Here is a 23,131-nt window from a genome sequence, read left to right as displayed (position 1 = left end):
AGTTGTGTGATGTTATCATTACCGTATTTTTCAGACTATAAGACGCACCTAGCTTTTGGGAAGGAAAAAAAAATCTGCCTCTGCCCCCCAGCAATTTGCCTCCTTGCAGCAAACAGCCTGGTCAGCTTCAGCACAGCCTGATTTAGCACAAGCAGCTAATTGGCAGTTTGATCTGCCTCCCGGAATATCACTTATCAGCTGTTCCAGGCTGCGGGGTTCGCTGCCACCGTCACCGCCCATCACCACCGCCAGCTATCACTGTCTCCGTGCCCCCCATTTTTGGCCTCTGTGCATCCTCTTTTCAGCCCTTTCTAGGAAGTAGGGATTACTGCCACTGCTGCCTATCCCAGCCGCCTGGAATGGGCCAAAAACAGGACATGTAGAGGCAAAAATGGAACGCGCGGAGGCTGAAAATGGGGGCACGTGGAGGCACGTGGAGGCAGTGATAGGTGGCAGCAGTGATGGGTGGTGATCCCTGCAGCCTGGAACAGCTGATAGGCAGTATTCTGGGAGGCAGATCCAATCGCCCATCAGTTGCTTGTGCTAAATCACACAGTGCTGAAGCTGACCAGGCTGTTTGCTGTTTGCTGCAACGAGGCAAATTGCTGGGAGGCAGGCGCCAAAGATGGTGGGTGGTGGGTGGGCGGGGCTTTGGCAACATTTGCTCTATAAGACACACAGACATTTCCACCCACTTTTGGGGGGGAAGTGCATCTTATACACCAAAAAAATACAGTAGTTAATATCAAGTATTGTCATGGTCAGATCAGTGGTGAGTTTCTACCGGTTCACCCAGTTTGGGCAAACTGGTAGTGGTGGCTGTGGGAGGCTCTGCCCACCCACTTGGACATCATCACAATGCTCTGCTCATGCGCAAAAGGTTCTGCACATGCGCAGAAGCACTGCACATGAGCGAAGCAAGCACGCACACTCCCGTTTCCGAACTGGTAGCGAACGTAAGTGGAACCCACTACTGGATCAGATCGCTTCTGGTCATTTGGGAGTTTTCTGTAACTGTTCCTTGCCACACAGGGAAGAATGGGGGCTACGACTGGTACTCAGAGTTCTATTCACTGCAGCCCCCCCATCACATGATTGTGATCAGGGTGCTTGGCAACTCATTTGTTCTTATAACAAGTTGCCATGCACCTCATGGTCATGTGATTGCATTTGGAATCTTCCCTATTGTTTATAATGGTATGTGGGAATGATCTCAGGAGATGGGAAAGAGATGCTGCCTTGGGAATGATCAGATAATGAGGAATACACCTTCCTTGACCCTACCTTGCACAGCCCTACCCATCCCCTGACTCTGTTTTCCATCCATAGCAGCCATGTACTTGCTTGTAGACCTGGGGTTGTAGGAAGCCAGCAGGAAGTTGCCTCCCTAACAACTATAGGATTCAGAGAATGAAGGTAACTGGGGCAAAGAGGTAGAAACCCACCACTGGATGGCCCCCAAATGAATGCTACATGCTGTAAATTAGTTATTGTTTTATGTTTTTATGGCTTTTACTCTCAGTTTTTGAATGCAGGGATCTTTGCAGAGTTTATAGTCTACAAATGCTTCTGATAAATACGTAAGCTGCATGCTCAAACTGTCCATCATGTGATATTACATGAGGGATAATAATCTCATTTATTTAACAGTGTGCACTGCAGTGTGATCGCTAAAACTGTATACTGCCAATCAAGATGCCTTGTTAATTGATTTTCTTCAAGGAGAGGTGATGATCTTTGTGACAAAATTATGCATAGCCACAGATATTCTTCTAACTGTCTACTTTGGTGATATGCACTGCCATCAGTATGGTATCTATTTAGCTAGAAACATATTTTGACATCAAATCCCTGTTTTCTACACACATTTCTTGGCTGGGAGTCTAAACTTCAATTTTCGCGCAAGAATGCTTGTTTGTAACTGCCCTCATTAAAATACCAGAATTCACTGCATCTATTTTTTTAAAAAAAAGGTAAATCATGACCCAAATGCAACACTAACTTTTAGTATTTTTATGGTAAAAATGAACAAAAGACATTGTAAAAATAACATGCCGAAATTGAATAGTAGGAAACAAAGAAGCACTGAGATCAGGATGTGGGTTGCAAATGAAAAAGGGAAGCTGTTGCAGTTTAATACCTTTTGCCTTAAACAAATGATTTTTACAAAGCTTATCGGCTATAGTCAAAATGTATTTTCTTAGTTCCTATAATTTACTATAGCATCATTAGCAATTTAAATGTCAGGGTCACTTCACAACATGCCTTGATAACTTACATAATTGTGTAACTTATAGAGGTTGTATATAATTTATATATTATAGGAATCAGCCCATTTATGAGTTTGACCAGGGTGTATCATAAATAAATTATTAATTGATATTGGCAAAACTGGTAAGCTGAATTGGTCAAACTACTAGGAAAAAATATATTGCATTTCTGTGATGCTAAAACAGCCTCTTCAGTCTGAAAATCTTCTAATGATTATTGCACTTCAATTTCATCATCATCATGCTGGCTGTGGAATAGATCATCTAATTTGTTTTTAATCTTGTTTGTTTGTTTGTATCCTGCTTTTATTATTTTTACAAATAACTCAAGGTGGCAAACATTTCCAGTGTACCTTCCTCCTCCTATTTTCCCCACAAGAACCCTGTGAGATGGTGTTGAGCTGAGAGAGTAACTAAAGGTCTTCTAACCTGGTACCTTAACCACTAGACCAAACTAAAAGACTCCAAATTAAAGAGTTGTCAGTGTAAACGAGGAAGATATTTGTTTAAATCCTTATCCAACTACAGGACTTTCTATGTAATCTTGGGCTATTTATGAATTTGAGATCAAACCTAAGACTAAAATACAATGTGGTTGTTTGATTTTTGCTTAGTGTGTTTAGTAGCCCTGTTAATTTCCTCTTTGCATGGCTAAAGCTTCGAAGGAACTGGCGGTGGTGGCATGTGAGTGCATCCCTGGGGAGGAGAACATCCCTAAAGAATATTGGGACCTCAGGAAAGTGTTCAGCGAGAAGGCGTCAGATGTACTACCACCCCATCAGCCCACTGACTGTGGCATCGAGATCCTATCAGGGTGAAGCTCCCTAAACCAAAGATCTACTCGATGACCCCTCACGAGTTGGAGAAGCTGCAGAGTTTGATGGATAAAAAACTGAAACGGGGCTTCATCCAGCCAGCGAGGCCCCGAATGGCTGCCCTGGTTTTGTTCCGGGAGAAAAGGGATGGCTCTCTTCACTTGTGCGTGGATTATCGAAACCTGAATGCAATTTGCGTAGAAAATGTGTACCCACTGCCCCTAATGAAAGACATGCTAGCTCACCTGGCTAAGGGGAAGATTTTTACTAAACTGAATTTGAGGGAGGCGTACTACAGAATTCAGATTAAGGAAACTGCTTTCAATTGCCCCCTGGGTTGCTTCCAGTTTAGGGTGCTCCTTTTTGGGTTACAAGGAGCCCCGGCAGTGTTCATGCAATTGATTAATGAGGTATTGCATGAGCACCTCTACAAGGGGGTCCTAGTTTACTTAGATGATATTCTTATTTACACAGAGACCATGGGTGAACACATAAAGTTGGTGCAGTCAGTTCTGAAAAAAATCAGAAAACTCCATTTTCACTGGCAGAGGATTGTAGGAAGCCATCCCAGCCAAAAAGGGAACTCAGGAGCCCATTTTTGCTGGCAAAATGCTGGACCCTGGGCCACATGTGCCCCCGACACAAGTGATGTCAAACTGGCCACACCCACCCTAGTCATCCCCAGCCCGTCCCCCTGAGGTCAAACACAACCCTGGTGCAGCCCTCAATAAAATCAAGTTTGACACCCCTGAATTATAAGACCTTTAAAGAACATGGCCAGTACTAAAAGGTCACAGAATACAAGAAAAGTATCTTAATTAATATAAATAAAACTAATTTAGTCATATGCATCAAGACACCTCTTATTCTTTATCAGTAATTGTATAACATGTTGATAGCTGGAGGCTTCTCGTAGTTTACAACCAGAAGTTTCAGGTCCCTTCCAACTATGTTGTTCTGTTCTGCTCTGTTGTGCTTACATTCCCATCTTACTAGTTTTACTAGTTTTAATGTTTCCCATTTTAATATTGCGATCGTGTATCCACTTATTTGTGAAAAAGTATACTAAAGATGATAGGGATTATTACTGAATTCACATAGATCATAGGAAATTGAATTACAGCAAGTAATTCATTAATGTACTTAGTCTCAGATTATGTCTATCTTGAGTAGAAATTATTTTTCAGGATACTAGCAAAGAGAATTTTACCTTAGCGTTTTGTAGAAATGTAGAATAGTTAGCTCAGCATTTCTCTTTCAGTAACACTTGTTTTTCCAATTGAGTTTCTGAAAACTAGATTTTTTTCACTGGTTCTAATTTGTAGAGAAATAAGAAACATAAATTAATAATAATGTAAAATAATTTTATGTTATTATGGTTGATTGCAGAGTCAGCCAGATTTTTAGACTGGTTTTGGCATTTTTATCACTTAATCAAGTTCTTACTAAGGATCTTGGATAGGCAGATATTGTTTGATGGTGTTAGAGGTATTGCCACAGAATGTAAACTATTCTAAGTAAAGCTGTCTTTTACAATTGACTGATGATAATTTTGTCAATGCCAATGGTGTTCAACTGGTTTTGGGATTGCATCCAAGAAGCCTATTACTATTGGTACTATATTTGCTTTTTTTGCCACAATCGTTCTACTTCTCTGTAGATTTTTGTATTTTGAGATTTTACCCTATTCTTTTCTCTCTTCTCTTCTCTTCTCTTCTCTTCTCTTCTCTTCTCTTCTCATGTTATGTTATATATTATAATTTTATAATGTTATAAAATAATTTTACAAATTCATATAATATTGTAATTTGCTATTGATTAATCTGCCTTCTATAAAAATATTTTTCTGAGAAAAAAATTACCTACTGTAATAGCATGCTTCCTATTATGCTAGCACAGCAGGTTATTATGGAATAGATGGTAGAAATATCTAAGTATCAGGCAGTATGTGGATTGATTGTTTAAAGAAAAGTGATAAAGGAGGTTCAGTAAATAATTCCAGAACTATTGCTTCTTTCCAGTTCTTCAGGTCATTTAGGGTAATTATTTATGAAATGCATAGTTCCAAAGCAAATGAAAAAAATTGCTAGAGAAAATCGTATCTTCAACAGTCACAGTTATAGATTGGTAGCCTGACAAGCATTATCTATAGGCAGAGACATTCTCTGATTCATGTGCTGTGCAGAACAAGGCATTCTGTTTGTGACATGATATTGCTGGGCCTTATAAGAAAAGGATATAGTGTAAAACTGAACAATATTCTTATATGAAGCTACTTGTCAGCTTCTGCTTTCTAATTACTGAGAAGAAACTTAACCTCATAGTTTAACACACGTTCATATATTGACAGTTTTAATTGAAGCTTTTTTGAGTATTGAAAAAGAACTATCAATACTATAATAATACATGTCAGGATCCATCTTCAATCTCCCTATCTTCCTGAAGAAAACTAAAATATCATCAGTGGACACAGAAATTTGAGAAAATGTCATATAATTCTAGTGCCAGTGTATCTGATATCTGCTCTTTCCCTGAGTCAGTTTTTTACTGTTGAACATATTAAAAATGCTTTCTGAGGATGTGGAAGATGATATCTGCTATGAAGCAATATAGAAAGGGGAGTCCAACACCCGGTCAATGGCCCCGCAGCCCATTGGGAACCAGGCCACGCAAGTGATGGATGAGCACAGCACAAAGCTCCATTTGCACAAGCAGTGTGTGTGTGTGTGTGAAACCATCCCCTCCCTCTATCAGTTTCCGAACTCGAAAGGTTGGGGACCACTGATGTAGAATGTTTCAGACAAATGTAACATATTATACCACTTGTAAAGAACAATAAAACAAACTGGTGAATTCCAGATGCTTAATCAAGAATTATGAAAATTGTCATGTTCTCAAGCAGCTACTACTCTATTGTCTTATTTAATTGCAATAGGTTCTCTAGTGATCTATAGCTCCTTCTCAGGAATCTGAGAAACTTTGACTGAAGAGTTTCTCAGAAGGACTATTGTGCATGTTTAGTGTATAGCTCATTAAATTCAAGATGTTGTGTTATGTTTTTCCTGACATACCTCTATTATTTGGTTATTTTAGCTGCAATAAATATCCTGTGCTGTGGATTATATCAAAGACATGGTCATGTGATACATACTGGAGCTCTTTTGTCTCAAGTTGTTTCTGTTAATTTTCTATTTTGAAATGTTATGACAAACCTCCTGGGATATTTTGGCATTTTATTTGAATAAATACGAACTTCCTTGGATAACATTTTCCCTTTCATGGGATACCAACATTCAAACTCCCAAAATTGAAAAAACAGATATTTCTTCTTAACAGTCAAATTACATGTTAGCCTTTCAAATCACGATTCAGCATTGCATATAGAAATACATTAATACTTCCGTAATAAAAGCATGAATCACAGGTGTTTTTTTTATGCAAGATATTACTTCCACAGATGATGCTAAAATAGTAACAGTTTCTAAAAGGGTCATCTAGAAATTTGGAATTCCAATTTATTAGCACATTGATGGGCCTTAGCTCTTCTGTCTCTCCTTTCCACTTGTAGCTTCTTGACAGGTGCCTTGACTTGATTAAGGTCCAGAAATTAAAACTGAATGCAGATAAGAAAGAGGTGGTAAGATTGGGTTGTCAGCCTAAGAAATTAGAAGGCAGCCTCTGTATGGCTGTGTGTATAACAAGTGGGTAAAGTTAGGGTTCTACCTGTTTCCTATGTATCACTAGAGGCATGGGTGTACTCTGTGGCAAGGAAAGTCTTAAGCTGCTTCACTGAAGTTGTGCAGTATTCAGATATGAAGTAGTAAAGTGCTTCAGAATTGTGATGGATCTGCCAGCAGCTCTATAAAAAAGTCTTACTTTTTCTTAGATATTCACAGTATCCATACAGATTCAGGAAAAGAATTGTCTGTATTCAGAAGGCTTTTATGGCTTCTCATACCAAGAGAATTCATTAAAGGAATTCTTGGGAAATGTATTCAAAATTGTACTTTAACCAAGTTAACCAGCAGTGTGCCAAAAAAGCTACTGTGTTTCCCCGAAAATAGGACATGTCCCGAAAATAAGACGAAACCTGATTTTTGGGGTGGGCGTAAATATATGCCCTCCCCTGCAAATAAACCCTAGTGAATGGGTGGGCATGACCAGTACAGGAGTCAGCCCTTCCCTTCCTCGGCCAGCTAATGGCAGCTGGGCCCCTTAATTGCAACCGGCAGATCAGCTGAGCTGATCGGGAGCTGCCTCTCATTCACTTTCCCCCAAGCTTTCTTGGCGCTCCCCCGCCTCCCATCCATTCATCCATTCATCCATCTCCCCCAACTGCAAACTTCTGCCCTGCTTGCAAGAGAACAGCCACCCAGCACTTCTTGCCACATGATGCCCACCCAGCATTGGCTTCCAGACCCCGGCTGGAAGCCATTGGAAACAGAGAAGATGCCGGTCAGGCCAGCCACCTGCTGCCAAGTCTTCCGGGGCAGAGAGTCTTCAGCAGCTGGGGCAGAGAGGCAGCGAAGAGTGAAGGGAGCTACAGCCCCATATGGCGAGACCGCGCCACCACCGCCATCATTCGAGTACTGAAGATGGCTTCCTCTGCGGCTTCCAAAATCCAGTTGGAAGCCGAGAAGAGGCCAGTCGGGCCAGCCGCCTGCTGTCGAGTCTTCCAGAAGCCGGGGCAGCTGCATGGAGTTGGAACCATAGAGCAGGCCGCTTGGTGCCTTCGGCCACTTGCTTCCTCCCCCCATAGGAGGGACAGGGCTTGATGGCGCACAGAGGGAGCCTCTCTCTGCTGGATCCCCCGATAATAAGGCCAAGGCCATATTTCAGGGGTCAAAAGAAAATAAGACCCTGCCATATTTTTGGGGATACACAGTAACAGTTCTAGGCTGCATAAACAGAGGGATAGAATCAATATTATGTGAAGTGTTAATACCACTTTATAATGCCTTGGTAAGGCCACACTTGGAATATTGCATTCACTTTTGGTCGCCACGATGTAAAAAAGATGTTGAGACTCTAGAAAGAGTGCAGGGAAGAGGAGCAAAAATGATTATGGGACTGGAGGCTAAAACAGTTGCTGGAACTGGGTATGTCTAGTCTGATGAAAAGAAGGACTAGGGGTAACATGATAGCAGTGTTCCAATCTCTCAGGGACTGCCACAAAGAAGAGGGAGTCAAGCTATTCTTCAAAACACCCGAGGGTAGAACAAAAAGCAATGAATGGAAACTAATCAAGAACAGAAGCAACTTAGAACTAAGGAGAAATTTCCTGACAGAACAACTAATAAGTGGAACGACTTGCCTGCAGAAGTTATGAATGCTCCAACACTGGAAGTTTTTAAGAAGAGATTGGATAACCATTTGTCTGAAGTGGTGTAGAGTAGGGTGTTGGACTAGAAGACCTCTGTTGTGACCCAGGTTCCTGGACCCGGACTCCTGGACTCAGATGATTCAGAAAGTGAGGGAGAAGACCTGGCAAGCCCTGCTTCTCTTGAGCCCTTTCCCTCCCTGGCACCCACTCAAAGGGAGGAGGAGGGGCCGGCAAGGCCTGATTCTCTGGAGCCTTCTTCTGATTTGGCAACGCCCCAAGAACAGTTTTGGAATGATGCAAGACTGCGCAGACGTGACTGGCGCGCGCAGCAGAAGAAGCGTTGGGATAAAGCCAAGTCATAATTGTCATGCAGTGACATCTACAGAGACTATAAATAGGAGGCGGGACTTCCTGGTTTTTTGTCTTGGACAAAGCAATGAATTTGCGCGGGCAAACTGTATCAATGGAGGGAAGAATATATTTGTGAGTAATTCTGGCCTTATCTGTAATTTCTTCGTTATCTTCAGAAACGTGGCAGGCCCGTGGGTAGACATATATCTATGTAAATAAAAGGAGAAAAGGAGGCCTCTGACTGACTCTTTGCTGGGAGTATTGGGGGGAGGGAAACAGAACAACCTCCAAGGTCCCTTCCAACTCTGTTATTCTATTCTATTCTATTCTATTCTATTCTATTCTATTCTATTCTATTCTATTCTATTCTATTCTATTCTATTCTATTCTATCCTATTCTATCCTATTCTATTCTATTCTCAATTAGTAGAAGTATCCTCCTCTGTCATCTTTACTGGCTTGGCAGAAGTTCAGATGGCCACCCACCACCACCACCATGGTCAGATGAACACACTTTGGGGACTCAGCAATCAGCCTGCTTTTACAATGTTTTGCAGCATCCTCCAGTCACATGACCACAGTTTGCAATGTTTTTGCCAAAGATCAACATTTACTTCCAGTTTTCAGCAAAAACGGCCCATAGTGAACAATTCACTTAATAATTAAGTACAGATATCCCTCAAGTTATGACCACAATTGAGCCCAAAATTATATTGCTAAGTGAAACATTTGTTAAATGAGTTTGCCCCATTTTACGACTTTTCTTCTCATAGTTGTGAAGTAAATCATTGACTTGTTAAGTTAGTTACATGGTTGTTAAGTGAATCTGGCTTCCCCATTGATCTGGCTTGTCAGAAGGTTTCAAAAGCTGATGATCCCAGGACACTGCAACCGTCGTAAATATGAAACAGTTGCCAAGCATCTGAATTTTGATCATGAAAAACGATCATAAGTCACTCTTTTCAGCGCTGTTGTAACTTTGAACAGTCATTAAATGAACTATTGTATGCCAAGGATTACCTGTATTTGCTTTACACCTGCTGAAAAAAAGAATTGTAAAATTGGGTCAGTTATGTGATGACCAATTTCATGGCTGTCACAACCTATGAGTGTAATTAGCCAGTTTTGTTAGTGTTGTAAATTGAGGACTACCTATATTTTTTTGGTTGGTCTGCTGAGCTCACAGAATTATACTCTAAGCATGTTCTGCTGGTATTGAGGTTCAAGATCCCTTTATAAATCCAGCAACTCTTCCTATTCAGAACCATTTTAAAAGCTCAAAATGTGCAGAATGCACATGCTCGCTTGAGCTTGTCAAGGTGTCAGTGGAGGATCTGTTTTTCTCCCTAGAGTTGTCAATGCAGAAATCTAAGCTGTGTGGCACTCTATCCATCCTCTTATTCATTGCTGATGTACTGCATAGAAATTTTGCTGAAAAGCATGATTGAACTTATTGGTTTGATCTTTCTACTATAGTTCCATCCCTTTAGCATTTCAAGAGTAAAAAGTGTGAATAACTCATGACTGCTATTTCGTTCTGCATGCTGTTAAAAATGTAAATATAATTAGCTTTTGGGATGTAGGTAAAAATTCTGGTGTGGAAGACAGAAGATTTGAAAGGGAATATGGAATGTGGGTTTCTTTTTTCATATGTAACATGTTGTCCACTTATTTAGCTTGTGGCCGGGGGCAACCTCAGCAGAGCTGAAAAATGTCCGTATTATGCAGCATTCATAAAAAAGGAATGGGACTTGAACCTCATGCTGGGAGCTGCCACCTTGACATTTTTGGCCTCCGCTTGTGGAAACTGCTGATTGTGTCTTAAAAGTGCCTCTGTTAACGAGTTTCGTTCTAACTTATGTCATCTTTTGTGTATAGATTGACTTTGAAGATGTGATTGCCGAACCTGCAGGAACCCACAGTTTCGATGGGATCTGGAAGGCCAGCTTCACCACCTTCACTGTGACAAAATACTGGTTTTATCGTTTATTGTCTGCAATCTTTGGCATTCCCATGGCTCTTATCTGGGGCATTTATTTTGCCATTTTGTCATTCTTCCACATCTGGGCCGTGGTGCCTTGTATCAGAAGCTACCTAATTGAGATCCAGTGCATTGGCCGAGTTTATTCTATCTTTATCCATACCTTCTGTGACCCATTCTATGAGGCTGTTGGCAAAATGCTGAGCTCTATCAGAGCAACAGTACGAAAGGAAGCATAAATGACATTTCAAGGAGCTGAAGAATGAGGTTTTTTCCCCCCCTTCCTTCATAGTTTGGTGCCAGTCTCAAGGCTGCCATAAATTAATAAAGTGACCGGCACTTAAGAGCATCACTCAAAAAAAACCAACCAACTTGAAAGCAGCAAATAGTTCCTTTTTAACTTTCTCTGCTACTTAATCCCTCCTGGATTTATGCTATTTGTTCTTTTCAGGAGGAGAGTCAATTTGCATTAAACAAACACAAACAAATTAAATAGCTGCTCGTCCATTTCACCTGCTTGCTGTTTTGCTGACCTTTGATGAATTGACTTCTGTTCTGCTTACCCCTTCCATTCATTTGTTGCAAATTAAACTCACATTGATTATAATGCAGAACTGCAAATACGCTTTCCAGCACTATCATACTGCCATACATTTTACTGTGAGTAAAAGAGGTATAAAAGCTACTGCAGCATAATGCACATGGCAACAAGCTGGCAGATGTCAACAGAATGTTCCTTTTATAGATGTATTGTCAGAGGACTGTAGCGCTTTACTGTAGTGACCATATCTACACATAGATTTAAAGAAATGACTACTGTAACATATGTGCTGAGAAAAGGAGATCAAGTGTCTTTAAAAAGACAAAGCTTTCAATTCAAATAACTGGGCATGTTGTCAAAAAGCTACTAGTACTGCTTCTGTCTTATTTTGTAATCCCCATGAGAGAGTATTTGGATTATAAATATATAATATATGTCACTAAGAGAAAATGTAAGGGGTGACCTTAGTATTTTTCTTTAACCAAATAATTTATGAAACCCTGATGACACTTGCATGCAAAGCTTCGTGCAAAAAATGGACCCTTTTCACTGAAATCTTCTTAACTAGAAATGGCAGGATCTGAACAAACAGCTTTTTAGAAATACAACACAATTTTATCTCTGAACAAAGACTTCTAAAAATTTCAATATATAAATCAAAAGTCAAGGTAGAATATGGTTAGATTTATTTTCTGAAAATGCTTCCATCAAGAAAACCCTTATGGCGTGCACATATTGAAAGTTAATTTATCCCTAGATTAAAATAACTATTGTGTTTAATTTGTTTAGCATCCTTCTTAAGAACAGATGTTCTAATTAATTTAAATAAAACTTACTACAAAGGGACTAATTGTTTTCTTAAAAGTAGGCAGCAAGATATGTACAAATTGTGTTGAATCGTGCCAAATATAAACTGGGTTTTAAGAGTGATCTGGCTGTTTTCTATGAGAACAACTTTAAGAACCTTTAAAACAACTTCATTAAATTCAAGCAGGTTCCCCAGTCTGCTAGTCCTGTTTACACATTGCTAACTTTTTCCTAATCATCCATACAAGTGGTTTGGGCAGCACTATGTTATGGTTCACCTTCCCCACCCACCCCTTCTAAACTGAGCTATACATAATTCAAGGAGTCTTCCAGGTGCATAAAACTACGAAAGATACAGAAATAAAGCATTTATAGTGTTATTTAATATTGTGTTGCAGAATCTTTACTGTCACCACACTGACAGTGAAGTGAGAGAATAGCTTCATTGATTTTGCATGAATGTGCTACTTTCCTTATAGCTATTAAACAAGATCAGCTTTCTTAAATATAAACTGAAGAATTTCAAAGTGTGTTCTGCTTTTGTTAGAAACTAATTACAAGGATGGCTTACTTGGATCTTGAGTATCTAGAATTCGTTCCAAGTACAGCCCTAGCATAATTAACTAGCCCTGGCTCCTTTTTTAAAACTCCTATTGCTTCAACCTGTCTATTTTTTTAGTGTAAGCATAAGAATATTCACTAAGAGATTGGTCTCCATCAACTGAGGGAGGCAAATGCTGATCCCAAACATGTTGCTTATCTGAACTGGAGCTCAAATGGCACTTCCCTTCTCCTACACCAATCTAAAGTTGCCCCTGTAAAATAAAATAAAAAAACCCCACTCATATCCACTCAATACTTCATCCTGCTATATGACAGGACCGGTCCTGAAGGGGACATCTTCATGGAAATTGAAACTTAACATTATACCAAAATTGCTTGGACGGTCTGTAAATGCTTTGCTTTTTGCAAAGGTTTTACTAAGGATAATCTTGGTGTCCTTCATTAAATTACATTTCTACTACATTAGATAATTAGTTGATTAGACTTATCTTTCATGTCCACGTGCATTGATACAGGATCATAGCTCATTATTTTGAATAATGAGCATTTTATTTATAATAGGCAATGGTTGCAGTAGATACAGATGTAGAATCATTTTTTCTTTTATTACCCTCCTATACTAATAGTGTGTGTACACACACACACACACACATACACAAATGCAAGTAGATAAATAGGTTTCACTTCATGATGTCATCCTGGCCACATGACCATGGAAATGTCTTCAGACAGTGCTGGCTCAATGGCCTTGAATCGGAGATGAACACAACCCCCTAGAGTCAGCAATGACTAGTAGAGTAAAATCCACAGGGACTCCTTCAGTTATGCTAATAGTATAGTAAAATACTAAACTGAGAGACTGAAAAAATCCAGAAGAGAACAATTACATACCACGTTGTTGTCAAGAAAACTGTGTGGACATATGAAGCTGAACTTCAGAATGTCTTTATTTGTACAATATAAGATATACATTCAACTGTATTTTGACTAATATTTTATTGCTTGAAAAGTGCAATGTGCCAATTATTGCATTTATTTATTGGCTTCATAAGGGGCAAATATCTGTCCCATCTTTTGGATTACCTTTTCAGAAATCACATTAATTTACTACAAGTAGCTATTGACAACAGTAATTTAGTGAAGGAGTGAGCATAGCAGACTGATCTCCATTCTCCCTTATGATTTCATTTAGGTTTGATCTCCCAATGTTTTAGTCAGTTCTTTCTAGTGTGCAGTCTACATTTAACAAAGTTTATCTCCCAGCTAAACTTTGTCAGGAGTGGAATAATCTTTCTCAAACTAGTACACTCTACATGTTTTGAACTCTACTTCCCATGAATTCCATTCCCTAGAATGTTGGTTAGGAATTATGGAAACTGAAGTCCAGGAGTTGAGGATATCAAGCTATGGAATGCTGGTATGGAATATGGAAGTAATGTTTATTCTTATATTTTGCTCAAAAATGGTTAATATAAAATGTATTCATTTCATGACCGAGAAAAAGGATGAGGTTGAATATGTAGTCCAGACCATTGAAATGAGCTTGAAATCACATGAAGTAATGAGAATGTATTTATATACAGTTTGCTCAATAAATGTAAAATTGCAAAAATCTTATTGGCCAAGAAATTAGTACAGGAGCCTTGGTAGTGCAGTGGTTAAAATATCAGTATTGGAAGCAAACTGCACACAGCCTAGAGTTCGATCCTGATGGGGCTCAAGGTTGACTCAGCCTTCCATCTGACTTCAAAGTCATAAAAGGACCCAGATTGTTGGGGCTAATATGATGACATTATAAACTGCCCAGCGAGTGCTGTGAAGCACTGTAGTGTGGTATATAAGTCTAAGTGCTATTGCTACAAGTGCTATAGAATGTTACCCACAAGGTATCAGTTTTTCTAGGGAGCAAATGCCTATAAAATTTCAATCAGCTTTCAGTACTGTAACTCTAAACACTAGAAGTAAACATTTTATAAAAGTGCTTTCTTTGTGTTTTGAACACCAGTTTTTGAAATATAAAAAACTTTATATGTTTTCCTTTTGCATTTAAAACATACACTGGTCTGGCATAATTTTTATAATGTATATAAATAAGATATATTATTTAGATATATATCTATATAAGTTGTAATACAGCAACAATACACTTTTTTGTGAGAATGTAAACATATTTTAGTTTTATATAATTAAAAAAAAACACTTTGAAATATATTGCCTAGAACGATATATACAGAAAGTGCATCCCAAAGCAAATAACATTATTGATCCAAGATATTCACATATGCTTACAAGATGTAACTGCCATTTTTTTTTATTCTGCATGTTCAATAGCCATGGTTACAATCTGCACAATAAAAGCTGTTTTAATACAAACACTTGTCTAAAGCATTCTTCTCTTTAAAAATAAGTTCTAACTACTAGCACAAGATTTTGGATACTTTTGAGAAACTATAGTCTGTTCACTGCATTTTCCATATGGTAGTTTGTCAAAGTCTGAATAACTATGCAGATTGATTGGATTCACGCTTTGATGTAGAATGGTCAGATTCACATATTACACTAAGCCGTGGTCTGTTTAGCTATGGTTTACTCCATAAGCCATACTTATCCGATTGACCCAACATACCGCAATTGCCAGTGGTGGGATCCTCCTGGTTTAACGACCATTTTGGTGATTGTGCACTTTGTGTGCACAGTTTAAAGAAATCTTTACTTCCTCATTTCTTCAGAGAAGAAACACAGCTAAGGCATGGCAATCTGCTCTGCCACGTGAATCAGCTGAGAAGATAAAGGTAGGAAAATAGCATGGGCGGGCAGGTGGGCCCATCTGATCATCAGGATGAACTGGTTCGCTCCCAGCTGATCATCAGACTACCAGTTCGCCTGAACTGGTCCGAGCCGGTAGAATCCTACCCCTGACAATTGCTGATTTCATACAAAACTAAGCTAAAACCAACCAGTCCACATCAAGACTTAAGACAGTAGCTCAATTTCCCAATTTTGGGGAGCTGGTCAGTACATCTGAAATTTAGAAAATGTGGGATGTTCCTTCTTGGAAAATGATTGCCGTATTCAAAAAATTCTGCTTGACTTCAGTAATGCTCTTGTTCCACAGAACACTTGAAGGAAATGAACTATCTGGACCCATTCAATTGGGTTTTAGACTGAAGTACAATACAGAGACAGTATTGGTTGCACTTGTTAAGCTGTGACAATAAAAGTAGTGCATACATTTTTGTATTCCTTGATCTTTCAGCAGCTTTCAATACAACCAACCATGGTATTTTCTGGAATGGTTGATTTGTGGTGCAGGTCATTATCTTATAATGATTCTTATTCCTCTATGGCCAGTTGCAGCTGGCATTGACAGGAAAGTCTGCAGTCCTTCATCTATGTCAAATTCGCTGTGTCATGTTGCCATTGTGATGTATTGTGATGTTTTTTTCCTTCACAGAGCTGGGGTGGGTGTGGCCTGTGTGTGACACATCTGGCCCTCAGGCCACCAGTTTGACACCCCTGATCTATGTGGTGTCTTAGGGCTCAATAGTCTCTTCCCTCTTGTTTACCATCTACATGAAATTGTAGCATGAGGTCATCTGTCCATTTGGAATCCTCTATCATCAATATGAAGAGGATGACCCAAAATGCATCTTAACCCTAGGCTGTCCAGGTGGTATTGTGAACATCCTGATTTAGTATCTGAAAGTTGTATGGGTCTGGATGGGAAGAAACAAACATGGGCTCTGTGTTGATAACACCAAGTGGCATTTGGTCAGTCCATCTTTGCTTTTGGATAGAGTTGTGCTACCCCTTTTAAAAATGATGGGCAATCTGGAGGTTGTTGAGGACTCACAGATCCTGCTTGAAGAGCAAGTGGTAGCTGTGGCCAGATGAGCCTTTGCATTGATCCCTCTAGTGTACCAATTATCCCCTTTTTTACAGCAGGAGGCCCTTCTGAAAGTCACTCATGACTATGACTTAGTCAACTTACAAATGGACTACTGTAATATACTCTATATGGATTATATGCAGTACAATGCAGTGAGCCATGTGCAGATGTGTACATTGGAAAAACAAAACAACCAATTCATAAATACATGGCACAACACAGGAGAAAAACCCCCATCAAGAGAAGATTCAGTAATCCTTCTGCATTTAAATGAAAAAGATCACTCTTTTGAAGGCAGCATGAAAACCATAGAACATAAGTTTATTTTTTCTGTTTAATGCAAGAAGCCCACAAGGGGTTTCCAGACAGCAATAAACATAGATGATATTGTCTTTTCTTTAATCAGCAAATTCTTTCATCTTCACCAAATATTCCTCCATTTGGATATTGCCAAATCTTTCCAACTTTGTGCCTATAATAACCCAACTGCTGTTTCCATATATAAATGAAGGGTTTGTGAAGGGCTAACATTTTGTTATTCATCATGTATGCATTTTGAAATGCGGGTAGCGCTCTTATCTTGGTTGGCAAACCTCATTTAAGCAGCGTTCCCAGCATATACAAGAATACAGGATGAAACAAAGTTGTAGCCCTGAAACACTGTTGCATTTGCTTTCTAGCATGAACACGTATTCTCACGAAAAGCCAATGATGTAATTACTAACCAATTATTGTGCCTTGGAGACCAATTAACCAATAATGAAGTAACACGTATTTTAGGTGAGAAATGAAAAACTGAGAAACTATATAAACTTTGTCTGATGCTCAATAAAATGCTGCTGATTCTGGACATTGTTTGCTGTAAAGTCTTATCAATCATCTTCAGCCTTCGGGCCCATGCAACATTTGGCGCTCGGAACAGGGACCCTTTACTTCGTCCGGCGAGGACAGGTGTACCTTCAGCCTTCAGGCTTCTCAACCTTTCAAGGTTTCTGTAAGTATGGGGTCTTCGCTTTCACATGAACAGAGAAAGCATGCAGATGAATTATCTTATCTTCACAGAAAGCTCTTTTTTGGCTGGTACGAGAAATTGCTTTAAGATGTTCATGGTATCCTGAAAAGGGTTCTTTAAAATTGTCAGAGTGGGAAAGAATTGGTAAAGTTTTGCATTCTGAGCCGAGAGCAGAGATAGAAATTTTGCATGTTTGGCATTTGTGTAGGCATGCTGTGGAAACATTTGGCTATGAGGAAGTTTCTCTTTTATCACCTCCTTTGCCTCAGCATTCTACTGCTGTAGTGCTGCCTCCGGAATCTGAAACTAAACTTTTGCTGCCTTCTGCACCTCCTGATACTGGACAAAAACCTCCTCCTGACATTGTTCCACAATCTTCTTTTCAAAAGATGGTAGAAAATTGTAAGAAAGATGCTGCTATTTTGCTAAATTGTTATCTGTGTGCCCAGTGCAATATCATCCAGGACCGCAAGCTGGACAACAGATAGCAGAATGGGAAGGTTTGCCATATCAAATTTTACCAGTTGAAAAAATCTTTTACAGATTATGGAGTTAGTGGAAATTTTACAAAGGGTTTGTTAGAAGGCATTAAGTTTTCGCTGGGGAAACTTGCCAATGGAGAAAACAAAGTGTGCCTTTCCCTACTTTCTTCCTCCCTCTCTTGTGCAGCCCTAGCCACAGCCAGTAGTGCTGGGGTTGATTTAGTTACTCAGGAAGATTTGGATTTTAAATTTCCCTTAGAAGTTAAACTTGTTCCTTTACAGTTTTCTGGTCCTATTCCCTCTGGACTAGTTGGTCTTATTATACCACGTTCTTCTGCTCATAAATTGGGATGTTTTGTGGTTCCAGGAGTTATTGATTCTGATTATACTGGAGTTATTCTGATGCAAATTTGGGCTAATATTCCACAACTTCTCTCTAAAGGCTCTTCTGTGGCACAACTTCTTTTTCTTCCATATGGGGTTCCTGCTTCTGGCACAGGGCATTGTGGTGATTTTGGTTTTGGCTCTACTTCTCTTTCTATAGGGATATTCATACTAATATATGGGGATAGGGACCTTCTTTCTCTTCTCAACACTCATCTGGTTTTAGACAATGGCATTTCCTCTTAAATGGATTTGTTCTATACCTGTTTAGATTAAGCAATGACCTTTATCTTCTGAAAAATTGATTGCTCTTCATTCCTTAGTACAGGAGCAATTGGATGCTGGCCATATTGAGCCTTCCACTAGTTCGTGGAATACTCCTGTTTTTGTTATCAAAAAGAAAAGTGGAAAATGGAGATTTTTACATGATCTTCGCTAAAAAAAATTGACTGCCATTGTGGCCAGCAGGGGTCTCTATATAGCTCCTGAAAAAATACAACGCACTGCACCTTACACATATTTAGGTCATAAAGTTTTACAATCTTCTTCCATTCCTATCTTACCTGAACTGAAAGTACAAACTTCATATACTTTAATTCAGTGGCAAAAATTGTTAGGTATCATTAATTGGGCTCGTCCATATTTTCAAATCTCTACAGGAGAAATGTTATCTCTCTTCTCTTTGTTTAAAGGTTCCAAGCATGCTAGAGACTTGGTGTCTCTCACCACTTTGCAGAAAAATTGTTTACAAAAAATTCTAACTAAACTTAAACTGCGATATGTTGATAGAATAGTTTCTACAGCTAAGGGATTATGGTTAGCAATAATTTCAACTTCATCTTTACCTACTAGTTGTCTTTATTCTCTCTTTACTGAAAAGGCAATTCACATTCATGAATGGCTAAATTTATCTTTTTCTCCTCCGAGAAATATTTTCCCTTATCAGAGAAGAATTAATAATGAAGGCAAGGCGACGTGCTTTATAATTAACAGGTCAAGACTTAGAAGGTATTGCTTTCACTCATACTAAACTTGAACATGAACATTTAATGACTGTCTCTGATTCATATCAGATTGCTTTTTCTCAATATCTTGGTGATATTAGCTATTCTTTGCCTAAAGATCCTCGCATAATCATTACAAATACATTAAATCTTTCTTTTTCTTCTATTTTTGTTCGTTCTCCTCTTCCTGAACCTTTAACAGTTTTCACAGATGGATCACCTACTTGAGGTGTTGTAGTTTAGACAGATGGTCAACAATGGTTTTCTAAATACACTTCAATTGAAACATCTGCTCAACGTTCTGAGTTGGCTACTGTTATTTTGGCTTTAAGATTATTTTCTGACCAATCTCTTAACTTAATTGTTGATTCACAATATGTATTTCTTACAATGCAGTCTCTTCCTTATGCTTATTGTTCAGCTTCTCTTGATGTCAATCTCTTATCTTTATTTTTATCTCTAAAACATATTTTGGAAGAGCGTGTTTTTCCTTTATATGTTGAACACATTAGAAACCATACCCCTTTTCAGAATTCTTTGACAGAAGGAAATCAACGAGCTGATGAAGCTCTTAAAGATATTGCAATACTATTTTCTGATCCTGTTGCTAGTCATTCATATTTTCATCAAAATGCTAAGTCTTTGGCTAAACAATTTCATATTCCTTTTTCTCAGGCTCGTGATATTGTTCGAGGATGTACTTTTTGTCAACAATTTGCTGTTCCTTCCATAACCATCCAACCATGGTTATGGAAAGTAGAAGAAGGTAGAGAAGGAGAGTAAAAGGAAAAGGAAGGGGGTGGTGACCGGGCAGATCCAATTAATTGTATATGATGGTACATTAAATATGTTATTGGATATGTTATTGGATAAGAATGTCAAAATAAAACTTTTTTGAACAACAATTTGCTGTTCCTTTTCCTATGGGAGTAAATCCTTGTGGAACAAAAGCTAATCAAATTTGGCAAATGGATGACACACAATTTCCTAATTTTAAGCCATACACTTATTTGCACGCATCCATTGGCACATATTCTCACTTTTTGTGGGTTACTGATTCTAGACATGAATGCACTTCTGATGCAGTATCTCATTGTCTTTCCGCTTTTTCTGCAATGGGCTGACTGACTCAACTGAAAACAGACAACGGACCGGCATACACTAGTAAGGACTTTGTTTCCTTTTGTCAACAATGGAATATTAAATTGACTCATGAAATTCCTTACAACTCTCAAGGGCAAGCTATAATTGAATGAGCTCATCGAACATTTAAAGCTACATTAACTAAATTACTGAAAACTAAATCTGGTCCATACAATCTGCGAAAGGTTCAAAATTTGATCTCTATTGCTCTTTATGCTTGGAATTACTTAACCTTTTCAGATTCCTTTTCAGAAATTCCAGTCAATTTACATTTTTATATTCAGGATCCTGTCTCTCGACCTCTGGTGTCCTATCGGCAACCTCCTCATCCCGCTTGGTGTGGACCTGCTAAACTTATAACCTGGGGTCGTGGTTACGCTGCAATTGAGGATCCGCAGACAAAACAAGCTGTGTAGATTCCAGGCCGGTGTGTTCGTCCTTATCATGGCGTGGCATCAGAGTCTTCACAATCCCATTCCAAACTTCAATCTGAATCTCAAAACAGAGGCTCGTCTTCCCAGGTCGCCACATCCTCCTGCCATGACTTGGGGTCAAGTTAAAGCTACTACCTATGAAGCTCAACAACAACTAAAGAAAGCTTCTTTACCACAAACTCCAGAAAATCTTGTAGCTGCAGTTTTTGCTGTTATAACTGCTAATTCTGTTACTATTCTTTTGTGTTGTTTTCTTTGTTTTCCTCCTCCTATTTCTACTATTTCTGAAACAGCTCCTGCTTTTTCCCTCAGTCCTAACCTTTGGATTTGTCATGCTCAATATATGTTTTTAATTCATGGCCGTAACGTAACTTTATATTATGAACCTCCTATGGCTCTTGGTCAAGTTGCTTTTATTCCTAATCTAATTACCTCTTCTACTTTTATTGTTTCGCAACTTCAACATATTTCTTCTTCTTGGTTATTTTCTAAATCTCCAAGTCAATTGAATTTTGTTAAATGGAATTATCTTCGTATTAATCAGTTTACTCGAGGTTTATGTTTTTGTTATTATGCTAAACAAACTTGGCTTGATAATTGGTCTGATTACCCAAAAGCAAAACGTATTTTAGATAACTTGGGAAATTATAGTCATTGTACTCAAAAATATTGGTTATGGGGTAATATTAACAAAACATCACAGGGTCATAATATTGTGCCTGATATGTATCCTGATAATTTTCCTCTTTTTGAAGCCAAAGATTCTTTTAATGTTGGATCAATTTGTGCTGGCTGGCAGTTAAAAGATCCTACTATGTGGTTCTTCTTTGATAAATATGCAACAAATGTACACCCTCAGTACTATCAATGTGCTGCAATTGGATATTTGTCATTACCAGTACAAATAGATGTTCCTGATCGATTATCATCTCGCAGGAAGCATGCAGCCTTGGGGCCAGCATGTTCTGATGAAGTCATCATGGACACTCAACTTTCTGCATTGTCTGCCTATGGACATGCAATTGCTGGAGCAATAACTGGAGTCATTACCTTGGGATCATATCCAGGAATAATTGCTCAAGAAAATAGACATTCTATTTTAGGACTTACATGTCGTTTAGAAAAATCAATCAATGCTACTGCTGCAATCATTAGAGATTTACAGAATGAAATTGAAGAATTAAATCAAGATATGCTTAAACGTTTTACTATAGACTATTTGTTGGCTCTTAAAGTGGATTTTGTACCTTGGTTGGTCAGCGTGCTTGTGCTGTGCATTTTCATTCACTTAATAAAACTACTGAGGATGAACTAGCTAAGACTTCCATAAAAGATAATGTTCATGAAAAATTTTCTCCTTTTGATTGGTTAACTAATTGGTTACCTGATTTTTCTTGGCTAAAACTATTGTTTTTCTATGGTTTGATTATATTTGTTTTTCTTATAAGTTGTGGTTGTTTTATGCAATGCATTCTTTCATTTTGTGCTCTTTTCCGTAAGCCTTCTCCAATTATTTTTCATCCAATTCAATTGCGTGCTATTGAAAAATCTCTCTTTTCTTCATTAAAAACAAAAAGCGAGGAAATGAAGGGTTTGTGAAGGGCTAACATTTTGTTGTTCATCTTGTATGCATTTTGGAATGCGGGTAGCGTTCTTATCTTGGATGGCAAACCTCATTTAAGCAGCGTTCCCAGCATATACAAGAATACAGGATGAAACAAAGTTGTAGCCATGAAACACTGTTGCATTTGCTTTCTAGCATGAACACGTATTCTCACGAAAAGCCAATGATGTAATTACTAACCAATTATTGTGCCTTGGAGACCAATTAACCAATAATGAAGTAACACGTATGTTAGGTGAGAAATGAGAAACTGAGAAACTATATAAACTGTCTGAGGCTCAATAAAGTGCTGCTGATTCTGGACATTATTTGCTGTAAAGTCTTATCAATCATCTTCAGCCTTCGGGCTCATGCAACATATAAAAACAAAGTTCCATTACTGTTTTCCAAGTGTTTATCCATCAGACTCTTGTATATCAATCTTTAAAATCCTCTGAACAGTACTATATATGCACTTGAACCCAAAATCATCTAGCTTTTTTGCATGTCCACCAAGCATAGAAAAAA

General features: G+C 38.6%; 1 protein-coding gene across 5 annotated transcripts in view; it reads left to right on the top strand.

Moving 5' to 3' along the window:
* CAV1 (caveolin 1) overlaps positions 1-21,117 on the top strand; it is a 53,177-nt gene extending 32,060 nt beyond the window's left edge. For 4 of the 5 annotated variants that reach the window (XM_058191487.1, XM_058191485.1, XM_058191486.1 and 1 more), the window contains exon 3: positions 10,638-15,025. In XM_058191487.1, coding sequence (XP_058047470.1) covers positions 10,638-10,979 — 342 coding nt within the window. In that variant the 3' untranslated portion in view covers positions 10,980-15,025. Of the gene's footprint in view, positions 1-10,637; positions 15,026-20,850 lie in introns of those variants that run through there. The other variant, XM_058191490.1, reaches the window with a different exon arrangement.
* The last annotated feature ends 2,014 nt before the right edge of the window (positions 21,118-23,131 follow it).

Source organism: Ahaetulla prasina, chromosome 7 (assembly GCF_028640845.1).
Source record: "Ahaetulla prasina isolate Xishuangbanna chromosome 7, ASM2864084v1, whole genome shotgun sequence".
Taxonomy (NCBI): Eukaryota; Metazoa; Chordata; class Lepidosauria; order Squamata; family Colubridae; genus Ahaetulla; species Ahaetulla prasina.
The sequence above is the reverse complement of the archived record's forward strand: the minus strand, read 5'-3'. Positions and strand labels throughout refer to the sequence as shown.